This window comes from Crinia signifera, chromosome 6 (genome assembly GCF_055691185.1).
Source record: "Crinia signifera chromosome 6, ASM5569118v1, whole genome shotgun sequence".
Taxonomy (NCBI): Eukaryota; Metazoa; Chordata; class Amphibia; order Anura; family Myobatrachidae; genus Crinia; species Crinia signifera.
Genome location: NC_139222.1, coordinates 10,172,772 through 10,192,626, shown reverse-complemented (window position 1 = coordinate 10,192,626; position 19,855 = coordinate 10,172,772). Strand labels below are relative to the sequence as shown.

At 46.3% G+C, this 19,855-nt stretch overlaps 2 protein-coding genes across 6 annotated transcripts in view; both read left to right on the top strand.

Moving 5' to 3' along the window:
• LOC146007363 (uncharacterized) overlaps positions 1-11,261 on the top strand; it is a 45,224-nt gene extending 33,963 nt beyond the window's left edge. Inside the window, 1 exon segment of the mRNA XM_083145711.1 lies at positions 3,678-11,261. Coding sequence (XP_083001837.1) covers positions 3,678-5,365 — 1,688 coding nt within the window. The 3' untranslated portion in view covers positions 5,366-11,261.
• The window catches only part of LOC146009929 (uncharacterized), a 453,438-nt gene that overhangs the window by 78,199 nt on the left and 355,384 nt on the right, over positions 1-19,855 (top strand). The gene's annotated exons all lie outside the window — the stretch shown is intronic.

Genomic DNA, 19,855 nt, shown 5'->3' with positions numbered 1-19,855 from the left:
CATAAGTCTCTATCTTATAAAATTGAACACTCTTATTCTGACCCTAGAGGACGATTTAATATCTCAAGGTGCCCATACATGTTACAATTATTGTATACAATATTGTGTATACAATATCGCATCTCATTGCATATCGGTTTTGCGATGAGATGAGATCTAGTACAAAAAGTATGTGCAGTACATACTTTTTGTACTAGATCTCATCTTATCGCAAAACCGAGATTTGATGAGATGCGATATTGTATACAATATTGTATACAAAAATTGTAACGTGTATGTTCACCTTTAGTTCTCTCAATTGTTAACAATCTGATAACAATTGCGTCAGTCTATACCCCAAATGCGGAACAAAAGAGCTTCCATGCAGATTTTTTTAAGCACTTTAATAAAATAGCAAAGGGCAAAATAATTATTGGGGGTGACTTTAATGCAATTATGGATCTTAAGAGGGATAGAGAAGCAATAAATTCACCAAGCCACTCAGTAATTAGCGAATCCAAAAGGCTAAAGGAGAATATTACATCAAATAACCTATATGACGCCTGGAGGGTTTTATACCCTAATGAGCGCACTTATACCCATTATTCAATTCCCCACAAAGTATATTCCAGGCTGGATGTGTTTTTTGTAGACGCAAAACTAACTGGGGACCTTTTGAAAGCATGGGTCACTCCTGTGGTCTGGTCAGACCACATGGCTGTTTCATTATCCATTCAGCTGGGTAATACAGATACAACAGGTTATAAGTGGAGACTTAATTCACTAATCCTCTCTAAACAAGATCATAAAATGGAGATAGAAAAGGCTTTAATGGAATATTTCAAAATTAATAATACAGCAGACATGCCACCCGCAATAATATGGGAAGCTCATAAAGCAGTAATTAGAGGCTTCATAATAAAATTAACTAAAATCGGATCCATTATAATTGCACGCAATGCGACGACCCGATTTTACATCGTATGCATTGTATGTAATGTTAAATTCCTATGTAAAATCGGGTCCATTGTATGCCATTATAATGGCATGCGATGCGACCAATGCGATGGACCCGATTTTACATAGGAACCAATGTTAAATGGCCCCCCATACCCGATTTTTGATTGTATACCCACCCTGATGGGTAATTTGTATGTCAAATGCCCCCCCATTGTTAACGCCAAACCGAAGTGTGGCAAGCGCAGCGAGGGGCGGCGGTACGCGTCCTCCAACCTTTTCATACCCCCACTATCCACGTAGAGTTGACTTTATATAGTGTGGCGAGCCCGAAGCGTGGCGAGCGCACGCGTAATGCCTGGGAAGTAATGCGCGTACCCTCGCGGGGCTCGCTGCGCTCGCCACACTATATAAAATCAACTCGGTAAAAGTAGTGGGGGCTGGCCTCTGCCTGTCTTCCTTAAAGGGACAGGGCTCGGCTCTCCTTTTTATTCCGCAGGCGATGAGCTTTGTTGCACGATCTCCGATGTTCATCGCGCAATGTTTTTATCGCATGCCATGCACCCGATGGCATGCGATGCAACGCGATTTTTGCCCCCTATGCGATGAAACATTGTATAAGCACCCTAAAGGGTGCTTTTACGCACCCAAATAGGTGCTTACAATGTTAAATGCACCCCCATGCCACCCCTCCACTATAAACGTAAACCCGAAGCGTGGCGAGCGCAGCGGTACGCGTCCTCCGACCTTTTCATACCCCCACTATCCACGTCGGCGTGGAGTTGAGAATAGAAAGTGTGGCGAGCCACCGTGCCCGAAGCGTGGCGACCGGACGCGGATACCTTCACAGGTATCCACGTCCCTTCGCGGGCTTCACAGGTATCCACGTCCCCTCGCGGGGCTCGCCACGCTTCAGGCTCGCCACACTTTCTATTCTCAACTCCACGCCGACGTGGATAGTGGGGTATGAAAAGGTCGGAGGACGCGTACCGCCGTGCTGCGCTCGCCACGCTTCGGGTTCACGTTTATAGTGGGGGGGGGGGGGTGGCGTGGGGGTGCATTTAACATTGTAAGCACCCATTAGGGTGCTTATACAATTTTTAATCGCATCGCATGCCATATACAATGTCATACAATTTTAAAATTGTATGACATTGTACAATATCGCGCAATATCGCATCGCATACCTTTTGGTATGCGATGGGCGCCACTATAGTAGTAGTAGTAGTAGTACGTTTATTTATAATGCGCCGCAAAGTGTCCGCAGCGCCGTACATAGCAAACAAAAAACAAATTACAAGGTAACGTACAGGGTGTGTTGAAAAATACAGTATAAATAGGGGTATAGCTGGTAGAACTAAAATCAGCATCAGTTCAGAAGTAGGTGTGGAAATTGTCGAGGAGACTGAAGATGAAGTAGAGGAAGGGAAGAACAGGGCAGGAGCACTGGTGATGTAATGAGGTAGGGTGAGTACGTGAGGAAGGAGGACCCTACTCATAAGAGTTACCAGACTAAAAATAGGTGGGTGGATGAACAAAATACAATAGGATAAGTAGGAACGGAGGCAGGATAGGAGGATCAAAAGAGGTTAGGAGGAGGGATAGGCTAGTCGAAAAAAGTGGGTTTTGAGGGAGCGCTTGAAGGAGGTAAGGGAATCAGAAAGCCTGATGGGTGGTGGGAGATTGTTCCAGTGCAGGGGGGAAGCGCCAGAGAAGTCTTGGACACAGGAATGTCCAAGACTATAATACACAAGCACCTCCAACCTTCGTTTGTTACAAACCTGGTGGTTTGGTAGGATCTTTCTCTGATTCTTTAGGACCTTCAGGGCTCTTTACTGGCTAACTGGGACAACGGTTTTCCTGTTGACCGTTGCTGCTGGGTTTCTGCCCGGTACGCTCTGTCAGGTCAGTCACCTTTCGTAGTCTTTCATTCTCATAGGTCTCATAGATTCTTTCAAACATTACTTTACACCTCACAAGGTGGTTGCTGAATTTCAAGTCATCCAGGAGATAGTGATCCCCTGCCCTTTGTAGGCCGGTGGTCTCTCCTAGGCAGCAATCAACTGGATGTGGGCTGTGCTTTGCACGTCTAGGTACATCATGCAGGAACACTTCGGCGATCTGACTCTCTCTTTATCCACTAGAGAATTCCTAAGAGGGGTTGGTCTGCTACCACGCAGACTATTGCCAGCCGATAGTTGCGGTCAGTTATCAAGCAGGCTTCCTTGTTCACCTCCCTCCTGGTTCTTCATAAGAGCGGCCAAAGCTTCCACTTAAGATTTATGTTAGCGCCTTTTCAATCAAACCAATGAAACGCATTAGCGTCAGTGCCCATAGCAAGTTATAAAATAGTGTAATGATACGCACTTCAATGTAATTGTATTTATTAGTGTCCATCTACAGTACTGTAATTTACTGCACAGTACAGTATTAGCGTTCCTGCGCTACAGAGCTTTTTAATACTGTAGTCCCTTCATGTACACGCTGCAGCACACATTTCACACGTGCGCAGTGAAGATTTCAAAAAGTGACATCTGGTGAATGATCACTGGTATTGCACTCATCCGGCAACGCCACCGCCAATTGCCAAGCTGTTAAAATGTACAGCAACGCCTTGCGCCATGGGCCGCCATGGCGCCATAGGTAGGCTGAAATGAGTGGCGCTACATCTGTATTTCCATGTATATATTTTAGGAAGAACTTTGTCTGATAACACCCCCCCCCCCCTTTTTATTTTTTAGATTTGAAAATAGAAGATGACCTCACAGGAAGTTCTCCAGGAGAAAACCGCATTCCTCTAACTATACATTCAGTCCATCACAGTGCAAATACATCGCCTGATCCATCCGATAGTGAGGAATGTACCACTGATGACTCGGATGTTGGTACACCTGGTACAGCTCACAAAATATTTGCCTGTTGTGAATGTGATCAGCATTTTCTGTGTAAGTCAAAGTTAGTTGCACATCAGAGAACTCACACAGGGGAGAGGCCATTCCCATGCTCTGAGTGTGGGAAATGTTTTGCATTTAAAGGAGTTCTCGTTAAGCATCAGAGAATTCACACAGGGGAGAAGCCATTTCCATGCTCTGAATGTGGGAAATGTTTTGCATTTAAAGGAGTTCTCGTTAAGCATCAGAGAACTCACACAGGGGAGAAGCCGTTTCCATGTTCTGAGTGTGGGAAATGTTTTAATCATAAATCACAACTTGTTATACATCAGAGAAGTCACACGGGTGAGAAACCATTTTCATGCTCTGAATGTGGAAATAGTTTTACCAGTAAAACAGGTCTTGTCCTACATCAGCGAATGCACACAGGGGAAATGGTCTTTCCATGCTCTGAGTGTGGGAAATGTTTTACACAGAAATCAGGTCTTCTTGGACATCAGAGAACTCACACAGGAGAGAAGCCATTTCAGTGTTTTGAGTGTGAGAAATGTTTTGCATTGAAAGGAGATCTTGGTAAACATCAGAAAACTCACACAGGGGAGAAGCCATTTCCATGTTCTGAGTGTGGGAAATGTTTTGCGCAAAAACGAGATCTTTGTAGGCATCAGAGAACCCACACAGGGGAGAAGCCGTATGCATGTTCTGGGTGTGGGAAATCTTATACGCAAAAATCACATCGTGACCAACATCAGAGAACCCACACAGGGGAGAATCTGTATGCATGTTCTGAAGGTGAGAAATGTGATACTAAAAAATCACTTCTTGTCCTACATCAAAGAACTCACACTGGGAAAAATCTGTTTCCATGTTCTGAGTGTGGAAAATGTTTTACCTTGAAAGGCCACCTTAATAGACATCATCTAATCCACACAGGGGAGAAGCCGTTTCCATGTTCTGAATGTGAGAAACGTTTTACATTGAAAGGAGATCTTGTTAGACATCAGAGAACTCACACAGGGGAGAAGCCATTTCCATGTTCTGAATGTGAGAAATGTTTTGCAGTGAATACAAGTCTTGTTATACATCAGAGAACCCACACAGGGGAGAAGCCGTATGCATGTTCTGGGTGTGGGAAATCTTATACGCAAAAATCACATCGTGACCGACATCAGAGAACCCACACAGGGGAGAATCTGTATGCATGTTCTGAAGGTGAGAAATGTGATACTAAAAAATCACTTCTTGTCCTACATCAAAGAACTCACACTGTGAAAAATCTGTTTCCATGTTCTGAGTGTGGAAAATGTTTTACCTTGAAAGACCACCTTAATAGACATCATCTAATCCACACAGGGGAGAAGCCGTTTCCATGTTCTGAATGTGAGAAACGTTTTACATTGAAAGGAGATCTTGTTATACATCAGAGAACTCACACAGGGGAGAAGCCATTTTCGTGTTCTGACTCTGGGAAATGTTTTGCAGTGAAAGGAAATCTGGTTAGACATCAGAGAACTCACACAGGGGGGGAAGCCGTATGAATGTTCTGAGTGTGGGAAATGTTATATAAAGAAAGGATATCTTGTTATACACCAGAAAATCCACACACAGGTGTAATGTAATACCCCGGAGATGAGGCACATGGTACAGGCTGGCTTCAATATTCTGAACATATGTAGAAATGTTGGTATAAATATGATATACTCACATCATATAGTCATCACTGAGATATGGGGGTTACACAATATATTACCATGTAATAATATAAAGTATATAATGAAGAAGAATTGTCACGGTGTGATGCACCGAAGGAGAAATGTACACATAAAATGTAAGAGTGGCCCTGAGAAAGCGGCACAGCGAAGTGCGCGTCGACCATCAGCGGCGTGTGGCGTTCCACGTGTATTTCCTAACATACCCATGTTTGATATGCCTGACTGCTCCTATTAGAGCAATGTTCACACTTACATTGTTCCATCTGCCTATTTGTCTGCATCTGTTGTGTAGACATTTATACTCGGTGAGAGTCTGCTGTTTTAACCCCCTTGTTTGTGTTTTAAACTGTATGTGAATAAAGCGGTATTACACCATACCAGCTTTTTTTATTGTTTCATATGCTGCAAATAAGAGTGGATACCTGGGTAATCTGACAGTGACGTGACAGTCTGGGTCTACCTTTTAACAGTAGACCAATCCACAGGGTACGAGTCCCCCTTATGCATATGAGGGATTTAATTGTAAAATGTATCTCTTTTTAAAATCTGTTAAAACGGTATAACACTATTGTGTTTTTTTCCATTTCTGTATTTTGGGTATCAGTCCAATGAAATTAAGCTCTGATCAGCGCCCAAAGGAAAATGTCGGTATTTCTTTTTTTTTTTGTGTCTGTCTTGTATATAAGGTGATTCATACAATCTGACAGTATCCAGGGCAGCGATTAGCGCATAGTTAATTCAAAAAATCCCTTATTGTTGCCCGCCTCTGTAAATAATGAGTGATCTATCCGGCTAAGTGTGTCTGACAGGCAGAAACACACTGATTTTATCAGCGGTGTACCTGCCACAATAGATACGTGCTATTAGTGCATACTGTGATTAACGCTGACTGGCTAAGGGACACTGATACTATCAGTAGGTGTCACCTGCCAGATCAGATACCCACTATCAGTGTACAGTGGGATCAATCCTGACCGATATATGGATAGGGAAAGTTATGGTAGACCTACCTTTTTGTTAACTTCCTTTCCTTGAAGTCCATGGGAACCACAGGGGACATCGGGGTTGTAGGCAGATCCAGGGGTTCTGGGGCACCAATCAGCGAAGCTCTTTTAAGTTTTCCCAGGATGCTTAGGGCCCTCTCCCCTGCAACCCCACCTCCAGGCTCATCTAGCTCAGTTTTGGTACAAAGCCATAAGCAGGAAGCGGAGAAAAGAAGAGGACAGAGAACACATTCCCAAATACTCTTACATACACATCACGGCACATGGACAAGGTTATGGTCGTTACAGGTCACAGTGCAGTATATCACACATAGGGATACCTCAGGAACAAATTAAAGGGAGGGCACCATGTGGTTCCCATGGACTTCAAGGAAAGGAAGTTAACAAAGGTAGGTCTACCATAACTTTTCCTTTTCAGGGTCCATGGGTCCCACAGGGGACATCGGGGATGTCTCAAAGGGAGGGAATTTGCCTGAGGTGTCAGAAGTACCCGATGACCGAAGGAGGCATCCTGGAAGGCGAACGTGTCAAAAGCATAGAATCTAATAAAAGTATTGACAGATGACCACGTTGCAGCCTTGCACAGCTGTTCGGCAGATGCACCTTGGTGTGCTGCCCATGATGGGTCAACCGCTCTGGTAGAGTGCGCTTTAATGGAAACAGGAATAGGTAGATTGGCCTGTTGATAAGCCTTCTGGATAGCCATGCGAATCCATCGAGCAATTGTTTGTTTGCCCGCTGGCCAACCCTTTTTGCAGAATCCATAAAGCACAAAAGGGAGTCAGATCTTCTGACCATCTTGGTACGGTCAACATAAATGGTCAGAGCCCTGACCACATCCAGCAAGCGTTTGTCTGGCGAGAGACCCTCAGCAGTGAACGCAGGGACCACAATCTCCTTTTCAAGGTGAAACTTGGAGACAACCTTCGGAAGGTAAGATGGTTTTGTCCTCAACACCGACCTATCTGAATGAAATATGAGGAAAGGTGATTTGCAAGAGAGAGCTGACAGGTCTGAAACTCTTTGGGCGGAAGCGACGGGCAAAAGGAATATTGCCTTGGCAGTCAGCCCCTTGAAATCAGCCGCAATTAGCAGTTCAAAAGGAGGCTTGGTGAGGGCCTGTAACACGAGTGACCGGTCCCAAGGTGTTGTAGGAGGTACATACGGAGGCTGGACATGTAGTACCCCTTGTAAGAACCTACGAACATCTGATAGGAAGGCAATTTTCTTCTGGAACCAAACAGATAAAGCTGAGACCTGGACTTTTAAAGACGCCAGTCTCAGCCCCATGTCTAGGCCCTTCTGTAGGAATGCCAGCATTCTGGCAACCTTGAAGAAGTAGGAGTGCCATATCCGGTAATAAATCCGGGAAGATGCTGGCTTGCGCGTCTGAATCATGGTCCTCGCTACTCTGGAAGAGAAACCCTTGCGTTTCAGTAAGGCAGAGAAGTGCCACGCCGTCAAAGACAGCCGCTGAGGGTCCTGGTGTAGACGAGGTCCCTGAGTCAGCAAGTCCACCCGAAGGGGTAAGAGGAATGGAGGTTGGTGTGACATCTGTTGGAGGTCGACATACCAGTGCCTGCGAGCCCAGGCCGGAGCTACTAGGATGAGGTTCCTGATTACTCTGGGAATCATGTTGATTGGTGGAAAGGCGTATGGAAGATAAAACGTCCATGGAACAGATAGGGCATCCGTGAAGCAGGCTTGAGGATCCCTGGACCTCGACCCGAAGTTAGACACTTTGTTGTTGTGTCTGGACGCCATAAGGTCCACGTCCAGTAGGCCCCAACGTTCTGTCGAGATAGCAAACACCTCTGGGTGGAGTGACCACTCCCCCGGATGGATATCTTGGTGGCTCAGGAAGTCTGCCTCCCAATTTTGGACACCTGGGAGGAAGACAGCCGACAGAGCCAGAAGGTGCTGTTCTGCCCAAGCAAGGATCTTGGACACCTCTTAGAGAGCAGCTGCACTGTGAGTACCTGCCTGGCGATTTATGTATGCCACAGCCGTGGCGTTGTCCGACCTGATCTGCACAGGTTTCCCTTGGAGCAGGTCCTGTGAACTGATCAGGGCGTTGAAAACTGCCCGGAGTTCCAGTACGTTGATGGACAGACGGGTTTCCGGAGTGGCCCACACACCTTGCAAGGATTGGGATCCTACTACCGCCCCCCAGCCTTGAAGACTGGCGTCGGTCGTGAGAATGGTCCACTCCGTGAACAAGAAGGGGCGGCCTTGAGTCAAGTGGTCTGTCTGAAGCCACCATTGAAGAGAGGTTTTCACCTCCTGATACAGTGTGAGGAATGTGGACCTGATGTGGTGAGGTAGACCGTCCCACTTTGCCAAGATGAGGTGTTGGAGGGGACGAGAATGGAATTGAGCCCACTCCACCATATCGAATGTTGATACCATGAGGCCCAAGATTCTCATTGCCCAGTGGCCTGAGACTCTTGGGCTCTGTACAAACGACTAGATGCGATGTTGCAGAGAATTGTCCTTGTCTCCGGGAAGCGACATCCTTAAGGACTGGGTATCCAACAGAGCTCCCAGATGCAGCATTTGCTGAGAAGGGATCAGTGAAGATTTCTCCCAATTTAGGAGCCACCCGTGTACCTGAAGTGTCATGATCGTTATCAGAAGGTGTGATAACAGAACCTCTGGAGACTTGGCCACCAATAGGAGGTCGTCCAGGTAAGGGAATACTCAGATTCCCAGTCGGTGAAGTTTTTCTGCCATGACTGCCATCATTTTTGTGAAAATCCTGGGAGCTGTGGCCAAGCCGAATGGAATGGCCTGGAATTGAAAGTGACTGTTCTGAATAGCAAACCTTAGATACTTCTGGTGTGCTTGCAGAATGGGGACATGTAAGTAAGCGTCCCGAATGTCTAGCGAGACAATATAATCCCCCTCTTCCAGGGCTAAGATTATTGTCCTCAGAGTCTCCATCTGGAATTTTGAAACCTTTACCACTTTGTTGAGTGATTTTAGGTTCAGGATGGGCCTGTATGTTCCGTTTGGTTTTGGAACCAGGAAGAGGGTCGAGTAGAAACTGAGTCCTTTCTCTTGTGGAGGGACTGGGATTAGAACTCTAGACTGTGAGAGAGTGCAGGATCTTTAGTAAATGTTCTGCTTTGTGTGGGTTGTGAGGAAGACCCGTGCTGAAAAACTTACATGGGGGAGGCTTTTTGAATGAAATGGAGTATCCTCAAAACACTACTTCCCTCACCCAGGCATCCGTTGTTGTAGATAACCATTGGTGAGCAAAGCGGAGAAGTCTGCCTCCCACCTGGGGATCCTCCTGCGGGAGGCGGGTCCAGTCATGCAGAGGGCTTGTCGGGTTTGGCAGGGGCCTGTCTAGTGGCCCAGGCCTGCTTAGGCTTTGCCTTGCCTGCCTTGCTGGAAGGAGCATTCCTGGGGTAGGATTGACCCCTGACTTTTCCTTGGGGGCGATAGGACCGAAAGGAGGAGGTCCAAGGTTTCTGTGGCAGAGCTGTAGGGAGACCAGCTGTTTTGGCAGCTGCCAGAGAGGCTGCAATCTTATTAAGCTCCTCCCCAAATAAATTCTCGCCCTTAAAGGGCAACAATTCCAAGGTCTTCTTGGATTCCAGGTCCGCTTTCCATGACCTGAGCCAAATGATGCGGCGGGCCTGAACGGAGCTGGCAGACTTCTTGGCTGCTAAGGAGCCTGCGTCGGACATAGCTTCCATGATATATAATGCCGCCTGTTTTATGTGATGCACACATATTTTGTCATCCTCATAAGCATCTGGAGAGAGCTCGTCTTCCACTACCTGAACCCACAGCAAGATGGCTTTTGCCGCCCAGTTTGCCGCTATAGTGGGCCTCTGGACTGCGCCAGAGAATGAAAATATGGCCCTAAGAGACTGCTCCAAGCGCCTGTCCATAGGGTCCTTCAAAACCGACCCTGAGGTAACCGGGAGGGCCAAGGGTTTTATTAACCTGGTCACGTGGGAATCCACCGGAGGAGGAATCTCCCATGGTTTACAATCCTCAGGAGGAAATGGATATCTGGACTATAACTTTCTAGGGATATTGGACCTTTTTCCCAAAGCCTCACATTGATCCGTTCTGATCTCCGTTAAGTGATCAGAGTGAGGAAATTCGGCCTTGATCACCTACTGCTTTTTAAAAACGTCTCTGGTTTTTGCAGTAGGTTCAGGCTTGTCTGAGTCTGATAATAGCACTTCACGGTTTGCGTGAATGAGAGCTGCCACGTCAGGAGTCTCTGCTTGGGAAGCAGGAGTGTCAGTAGGCATAGGATCTCATCCTGATCGTCATCAAGATTGATATCATCATCCCCATTATCATTATCATATCCGTCATCATCTGTCTCATCTTGTGTTACGGGGAGCAATGGTGTTAGCAGGGGTCTACTTGGTTGCACAGCATTAGGCAGCAGCTTTTGCATAGCCACCATAGTCTGCTGCAAGATCTGCACCGTGGTCGACAGAGCATCCACCCAGGGTGGAGGGGACTGGACTACAGGGGGTGCTATTTGGGAAGGCATGCGATCCTCCAGGGTGCCCAGGGAGGTTGTTGAGAAACCATTGTGGCAGAGGACTGGCCAGGGGGGATAAAGCAATTGACACATAGCCCATCCTGGATAACATTATGTTCAGACAGGCCCGCTGCGCAGCTCTTGCAAGACAGGAGCTGGGGGGACTCTGTCTGGTTGCGCCCCCATTTGGACATAAGGCAAACACACCCAACAAAGGGGGGGGGGGGGGGGAAACCGTGCACACTAGGTGAATTCAACCAAGGAAAACCTAGAGTGATAACACTGTGTATATGTGACCTTAGAGGGTAACCCTCAGAAGATATGAGAAAATAAAAAAAGTGGACAGTATAAAAAGTACTGACAGAGTGCAAATATCAGAACTAGCACAATAGTCACACACATGCCTAATAAATGCTATCACACCCTGTTATCAACCGCTTGAACTCTAATGGAGTAAGGGGGATTAGGGTGGCTGTGAAAGCAGCTGCTTAGCTTGTAGACGGTTTCACAGGGGAGACTGCGCCCGGGCTCTGGGAGACCTTTGTGCCTGTGTAAAATGGCGCCGGTCTGAGGAAGAGGAAAGGGGCGGGCACAGAGTATCACAGCTAATGGCCAGCAGATCTGCGTAGAGTTTGGCGCCAAAGCTTGGGGAGGGACTGCAGGCCAAGCGCCACCTACCCTTGCTGGTATTCCCCCATCGGGACGCAAAGGAGCCTTGTTTAAAATGGGTCCCCGGTGGTCTAGTTCAGTCCCTGACCCGAGGGCCAGTGTCCACCCCAGCTGCTGCGGCTGTCTCCCACAGTGCGCAGCATGGCAGCGGTTTGTGCTCTCTAGGAGAGCCTTACCTGCTCCTGGACGCCGGCCACGCTGCCTGGAGGAGATGTCCGCGGTGCTAGGCGCTGTCCGTCTCCTCCGCCGGGCTACCCCGCTTGACCGAGGTCGTGGGAGGAATGTTGGTGCCGGCAGGAGTGATGTGGCAGCACGCGCCGCCGTTAATGATTGACGGCGGGGGCTGCCTCAGCCGCTTGAGCGGATCTGCCGCATAAGCGGCAAATTCAAAAGTTAAATGCAAAAAGTATAAAAATAAAGCAGCTTCTTTTGGGATTACCTCAGTGAGGTAATCCCTGCTGATAAAGGTGCGTCTGCTTCCTGCAGGCACCAAACAAAAACTAAGCTAGATGAGCCTGGAGGCGGGGTTGCAGGGGAGAGGGCCCTAGGCATCCTGGGAAATCTTAAAAGAGCTTTGCTGATTGGTGCCTCGGACCCCCTGGATCCGCCTACAACCCCGATGTCCCCTGTGGGACCCATGGACCCTGAAAAGGAAACCGTAATTATCGGTGGTGTCACCTCCTGGATCTGACACCTACTGCTAGCGCACACTGTGATTAATGCTAAACTGGTAGAGGGACACTGAAAATTATTACTTTCAATTGTTAACACTGACAGGCAAGGGACACTGAAATTATGAACGGTGTCACCTGCCAAATCAGATACGCGCCATCATTGTACACTGTAACCAATCCTTACTGGCAGAGGGACATTGAGTTTATAAGCCGTGCTATCTGCCCGATCAGACACACATTACTATTGCATACTGTGATTAGTACTAACCGGCAGCGGGACACTGAAAACTATATATGTATATATTAGATCTGTGCATCACTGGCCACATTTAATATTGTGGCCAGTGATGCACAGATCTAATATATACAGAACAGGTGACGGTAACAGCACCTGTTACCTTTGTCCGCACACATGCTGTTTTAGCCCTGTAACCAGGAATACTTGCTTTAGTAATATATTAGCCATTTAAGGGATCTCGTTCACCTACAATTTAGGACCATAACCTGGCCCAAACCACAACTAAAACACATCATTGAGCCAATCTCCCAATGCAGCCTATCATTAAACCAATGGGTATATGTGACTTTCTACACTAAAGTGCTAAATCATACAATTCTATTTCCCAGCTGCAACAGGGTTCTGGGTGATACTTAAGGTGCCCATACATTAGTAAGATTTATCTTCAGATCTGGCTGGTTGGAACAAAAACATGGTTATGGATGAGTGACAGTTTGTCCGTTTTCCAGCATTTCCAAGCAAATGGTCAACTGTCATTTGCTCTCATCCATAACCATGTTTTTGTTCCAATCAGCCAGATCTGAAGATAAATCTACGTGTGTATGGCCAGCTTTAGGCTCAGTGATTGAGACCACAGGAGAGATTTTTTAGTTTAATAAATAAATAAGCACAACCGATCGCCCGCGTCAGCACTTTTTAATCACATCCCCACCGTGTTTGTTCCACTTATTTGTTGTGTGTTTTTTTTTATACTTCGCATTTTTATTTCTAATGTAATAACCACCAGCCACGCTGGCTCTCCCTACAGGATGATGGCCTGTTGAGCCCTTCAATATGGCACCACAAATGGCTGCATAGGAACTGTGCACTCAGCCATAGGTAACCCCCACATCTCCTGTGTGATAACTGTACTGTCTCTGCTGTAACTGTTGTCTTTGCTCATACTGGGGCAGATTTATTAAGCTTGGAGAAGAGATAAACTGGAGATAAAGCACAGCCAATCAACTCCCAACTGTCTTTTTCAAACACAGCTGATTGGCTGGTGCTTTATCTCCTTTTACCTTTTCTCCGCTTTATCTCCAGTTTATCTCTTCTCCAAGCTTAATAAATCTGCCCCAGAGTTACCTACCCGGCTGCTGATGGCTGCCTAGGCACTGTGCTGCTTGGCAGGTATGTGTTCCCTGCGTCTATATCCCCCAGGGAACTTCTAGCCTATACCTGTATGTGTTCGCATATGTCACTGTTTAACTGTACCTAACTGGCTCTTTCACAGCAATCCAAGTCAAATATCTAGTATGCGCAAGTATACATGGCCAATAAAGTTGATTCTGATAAAAGTTACATTTTATGTGTACATTTCACCTTTGGTGCATCACACCGTTATATACAGTTATATGCTAACTGTTCCAAACGTTGTCCAGTGGTAGCACACCTCCATCAACCTATGCAAAGGACCAATTTAGGGATTAATATTTAGGGGGGGGGGTCACCAGACTAATACAGTTTACTTGCTAATTCCTCAGTCTTGTGCAATTCTCTGTTACTATCCCATGTAATAATATAATAAAGGTGTAATAAGTCACCAACAGATCACTTGGGTGTCCCCTCTGGCGTCACCAGCTGACCTAGTCTACATAATCCAGCTTCTGTCCATTTTCTTAAAGAGGAGGTGAGGAGACCTGGTGAAAAAACCATGGTTATAGAGCAAGGAAGTAAGTGAGGAAATATGGGGAAATGTGCAGATTTTTTTCTATAATCTAAGAGAAGGTGACCCTGTTGGATGTTCTACCTTAGGTAGAGATAGGAACCACGGGATAGTCTCAATACATGTGGAGAGGCAACTCTCTTACAAAGATACCCAAATTTTCGTATCCTTTGTATGAGTCCATACCAGGACACGATTCAATAAAACAGCTAGTGATGTGGGGGAGTTACATTCCTCCATTGCACCCCAAACATAGGCACGTATAAGTCTCTGAATGGACTGGAACCACATCAGAGGAATATGTATAAGTCAGGGCTTGACAAATGTTTTTAAAATCTGGGAGCCAGGATTAATGTGTAGGAGCCAGACAAACTAAAAATAGGGACAGTGCACGCCGAAGGTGTGGAAAAAATTTGCAATGCCTATTCGACATGTCACACACCCATTACATGTTATTCCACATGCCATAATGCCCATTACACGTTATGCAACACACCGTTATGCCCATTACACATTCTATCAAACACCGGCATGCCCATTACACATTAAGCCACACTGTAATGCCCATTACACACATCATGCAGTATACCATAGCACCCACTAAATAGGGGTAAGTCATAAACAAAATTTCTAGTTTTGCACAGGGCCATGTAGCCTCACCGGGGAGGTATTTCGCTCAGGCTGCCGCTAGATCCCACCCATACAGAGCAACAATTGAATTGTTCTGGGTAAGAACAGACACCAGCACCAGCATTTTTGCTTGCTGGCACACAAAAGTGATTGGATGCCCCAACATTTCTTGCATTTTGCCCAGCACGTTAGACTGGTGTAGTTGTTTAACGCCACTAAAACTAGTCTGTTTGGATGCAATCAGATAAAAACATTTTAATTGTGAAAAAAACAATTGAATCACCCACTCAGTGAGTGTAGACACAGAAGCCACCAAGGTTGCTGGATGTGCAGGCCGCTGTATGCAACTGTGGAGTTTACTGCCATGCGAATCCCAGGGATAACAGGCAGGTACAGCTGGTGAAAACTCATTTACAGCCAAACTCTCCCTCCTCCTAATAAGACACTAAGCACCCTTACCTTTCCTTGCCACACACATGCCCCAGGTAATGCCCCTCCACAGTGCCACATCCACAATTCCCCCCAGTAGTGACACAACCATAATGCCTCCTGTAGTGGCTGGGCAAAGGGGGGACTGAGCTCCCGTGGCTGGGCGGAGGGGAGTGAGGTCATGTCGCGGAGCTCACATGGCCGGGTGGAGGAGGGGGGGTGTCACAGAGCTCCTGCAGGCTGCTTCCACGTGGGGGGACGGAGCTTCAGCAGCGGGGGGGTCCATGGAGCTCCCGTAGCTGGTCGGAAGCGGGACGAAACTCCTGCAGCCGGGCAGAGGGGGCAGTCACAGATCTCCTGCAGCCAGGCAGAGGCAGGGACGGAGCTGCTGGCAGTAAGCAGGACCTCCCTGATAGGTCCCGCAGCCGCCGCATTTAATTTAGAAAAAGGAAACCGCAGCATGCTTGTCCCATACACGGGCAGCGGGGAGAGCGCACTTCCTATACCTGCCTGTGCCACAGGCTGGGCGGGGAAGGGGGGGTCCGGTTGACCACGCTGCCGCTGGCCTGAAAGGAGGGGGAGACGGGTGATCGGGCTGCCGACGACCAGATTCTGCTTTCTCCCTCCCTGCAAAAAATCTGGTCGCCAGGAAGCAGAATCTGGTCGCCGTGGCGACCTGGCGCCCGGTATTTGTCGAGCCCTGGTATAAGTAGAGTTTGAAGCTTGTATAAAATCTTAGGAAGTGAATTCATTTTGACAACATTTATCCTATCAAACCAGGAGAAACGCAAAGGTCTCCAGTTCTGGTAACCCATGCGCAGGGATTGTAGTAGTGGTTTGAAATTGAGAGAGATAAGTCCCTTAAAATTAGAACAAATAATTCAGTTTAGAGTCCTTTCAAGCAAAAGGAGAGGAGAGCTTCAGGCTATGGACATCGATTAAAGGGAGTTGTCAGGTTCCTAGCTACTGACTGTGAATAATTTATCTTGAAATTGGATAGATCTCCAAATCTTTGAAATTCAGCTACCAAGTTTGGAAGGGATAACATAGGTATTGAAATCAGGGCTAGTAAGTCATCTGCGAAGAGGGCTAGTTTGAGTTTCCAGACCCCCCTATTCGCAAGCCTGAAATATTTGGGTCTGGCAAGGGCCTCTATACAAAGCCCAAACAAGAGGGGGTGACAAAGGGCATTGGATATGTCAGATAACTCGGACAATGAACCATTTATCCGTAACTTCACCGTAGGTCTATTGTATAAAGCCCTGATTCTGTGGAGACCGGTACGGGCCCGGGCCTAGGTGGCACAAAACCCCATTAATAAATCCCCAGTCCACCCAGTCAAATGCCTTTTCAGCATCTGTAGACCATATCATGGAGGGCACTGAGGATAATGAATCAGATTGATAACTAGTAGCGTTATCTGTGGCCTCCTGACCAAGCACAAAGCCAACCTGATCTCCATGAGTTAACTGAGGGAGTAGTTTTGAGCGATCCGATATTAATTTGGCGAACCGTTTTATATCTATATTTAGTAAGGAGATCGGTCAGTAACTAGGGTAGGCACTAGGGTCCTTACCATCTTTTGGAATGACCACAATATGAGCCTCTAATGGCATTGAATGCATGTGTAAGAAGGGGGATTACTTTTCTTTAAATGCTTTATAATATGCGATGGACAAACCATGTGGTCCGGGGCTCTTACCCGAGGGAGAAGACTAGATGGTGTTAATCACCCCCTCAGTAACAAAAAGCTTATCTAATGAGTCTGCGTCTTCCTGAGACAATGGGCCTTATTCTGGTCTGTGCGGCCGGAGCCGAATATGCGGCCAGGACCGTGCGTCCTAAACCCCGCCTTCCGTGCGGATCGCTCACTCCATCCGAATGCGGTAAGCCGCTGACCGCACGGAGCACGAGTGGATTTCTCATGTATACACCTCCTCCATCTCTGGGAACCTCCCCCATCATTCAATGGTTGCAGGACCGAGTGGTCAGGCAGCTCCCGCGAGCTCAGACCACACCAGCATTTCTCCGCGCAAAAGCAGGGATCTGGGTGGGCAGCTAAAATCCGGCAATGTCATATGTCCGCCCCCTACACGTGCGTCACGGCCGCATTACCATACATACGCCCAGCGTTTTCATGGGAACGCCCATGAAACGCGGGGCATATGCATATGTTAATGAGGCCAAACAGCCCTTCACGCCCCTCTCCTCCCCCTGTTCGTAGTGTAAACAATTCATGTGGAATTTGGACGTATGTCCCTTTCGCACAAGCGCAGATATGCCTCTGCACATGCGCAGACACAAAACATCGGCGGCACGAACGCACGCGGACATATCCGCACCAACCAGAATAAGGGCCAACGTGGGGAAGTGTACAGGGTAATCACATCATGATGAGGTACTTTGATTACATCGTCCCGTCTCTCCAGACGTTATACAATTTAGTATAATATGATCTCAAAGTTTCTGCTATTTTTTGTTTCGTTATGTACTATTAAAACAGAAATGAACCCATCAATATTCCTATGCTTTTATTACACTCTGTTTTCTTAAATACTGTTATAATTGTTGCAGATGGCGTTAGCTTGTTGCACAAGGTACTAGCCACGGCCTATCCTTTACACTAAGCAGCAGGTGTTTGTTAGAAGCAGCAACCATTTTGTCAACTATGAGTTGCATAAAAACATGACAAAATGGCTGAAGATTCAGAACAGTGCTGGGAAAGTGATTTCTTGCAGAAAATTGTTTTGATTTTATAAGTGTAGGAATGCAATGTTGACAGTACAGAGAGCGAGGACAGACTACCAGTCTGCACATTGTTGTCAACAACATGGGAACAATTAGGTAACAGGGGTACGCATGCGTAGACCCCATGGCCTTCAGGTCTAGATATTTCTGCCTAGTAACCAGACCTAAATGATGGGTGAATTATTAAAGCATCATTCATTCAAGACCGACTCGTCCAATCACAGTCTTAACCCATATGAATAATGAAATAACTGAACTGAATAAAGTATAAATATTGGGCATAAAGAGGGAGTGGTTAAGCAATTGAGGAAGCAGTTCAGAGGACAAGTGATTGGAGCTGGGGGTGCAGGTAGTGATCCCTGAGGTGTTGGCTGTTAACTGTCCCCTGTCATCTGTACAAGAGTTAGGTTTTTATTAAGGGATAAGTCTATTATTATATATTTTTATGTGTTAAATTTGCTTTTGCAATATATGTAATCAAACTATCTTTTATTATCTTTATATATATATATATATTTCAAGTAAAGCATTTCTATATATTTTACAAGTTTGTGTTGTAGTGCAATTATTTCAGCGTTTGCCATTATATTTAATGGTTATAAAGTAATTAGAAATACTTCTGCTTTATCAGTACGAGACCTCGGTCATCTTTTATCACATTTTCTGGTGTCTCTTGTTTTTTAAGGTAGGAGCCGAGCCATGCAACCATGCAAAACACATCTATGGGCTTCCCATACTGACATTATAGCAATTCCCCCCCCCCGGTCATTGTCACTGACATATGTATCGTTGGCTGACTCTAGCTGAGACTTGCAATAGGTGTCTTGTAGAGAAGTATCATTACAGCACCACATCCATGGTTTCTGTGACATTGGAGGTGGGGATAGTTGAAGGAAGACGGGTGCACGGTTGGACCATGTTATTGAGCCAATGGAAGTGTCTGACAGAAAATGGAGGTGTCTGTGACTAAGGAACAGGTAATCTAGTCTAATATATGTCTGATGTGCGTAAGGAAAAAATGTATAATCTAGATCTGTGGGATGGGATAGTCACCAGTATCTATTAACTGGTGATCCAAGAGAGTACGCCTCATCTTTCTGTATTCCTTCTCTGGTATATGAGAGGATTTCAAGTATAATAAGTAACAATAATTACTGTACAGCAGGCATGTCCAAACTGTGGCCCTCCAGCTGTTGTGAAACTACATGTCCCATCATGCCTTGCCACGGTTTTGCTATTAGGGAATTCTAAAATTATGGCAAGGCATGCTGGGATGTGTAGTTTCACAACAGCTGGAGGGCCACAGTTTGGACACGCCTGCTGTACAGTATTGGACAATGATAGAAAACCAACATCAAGACCGCAGTGTACACTACAGTATACCCGGTGGTACCTGGTTGGTGGCGCTCCCAAAGGGTTCAGCAATATAACTGAAAAAAATGGGTCAAGAGGCGACTAAAGAAGAACACTTGGGGCACACTTGACAAATGATGAAAAATATGAATAAATTAAAAATTAACTTTTATTATTTAGAGGTAACATAACCGCGCATAAGTATTATCAGAAAAACACACATATAAAACATGACATTACTACAATGAATGTCCCAAATAGGGCCACATAATGGCTGCGGGTGGGTCACCATAATCTTAAGCGAAAATGGTTGCTCAACTGTTCCTCCCACTTATGTACCATAGCAATAT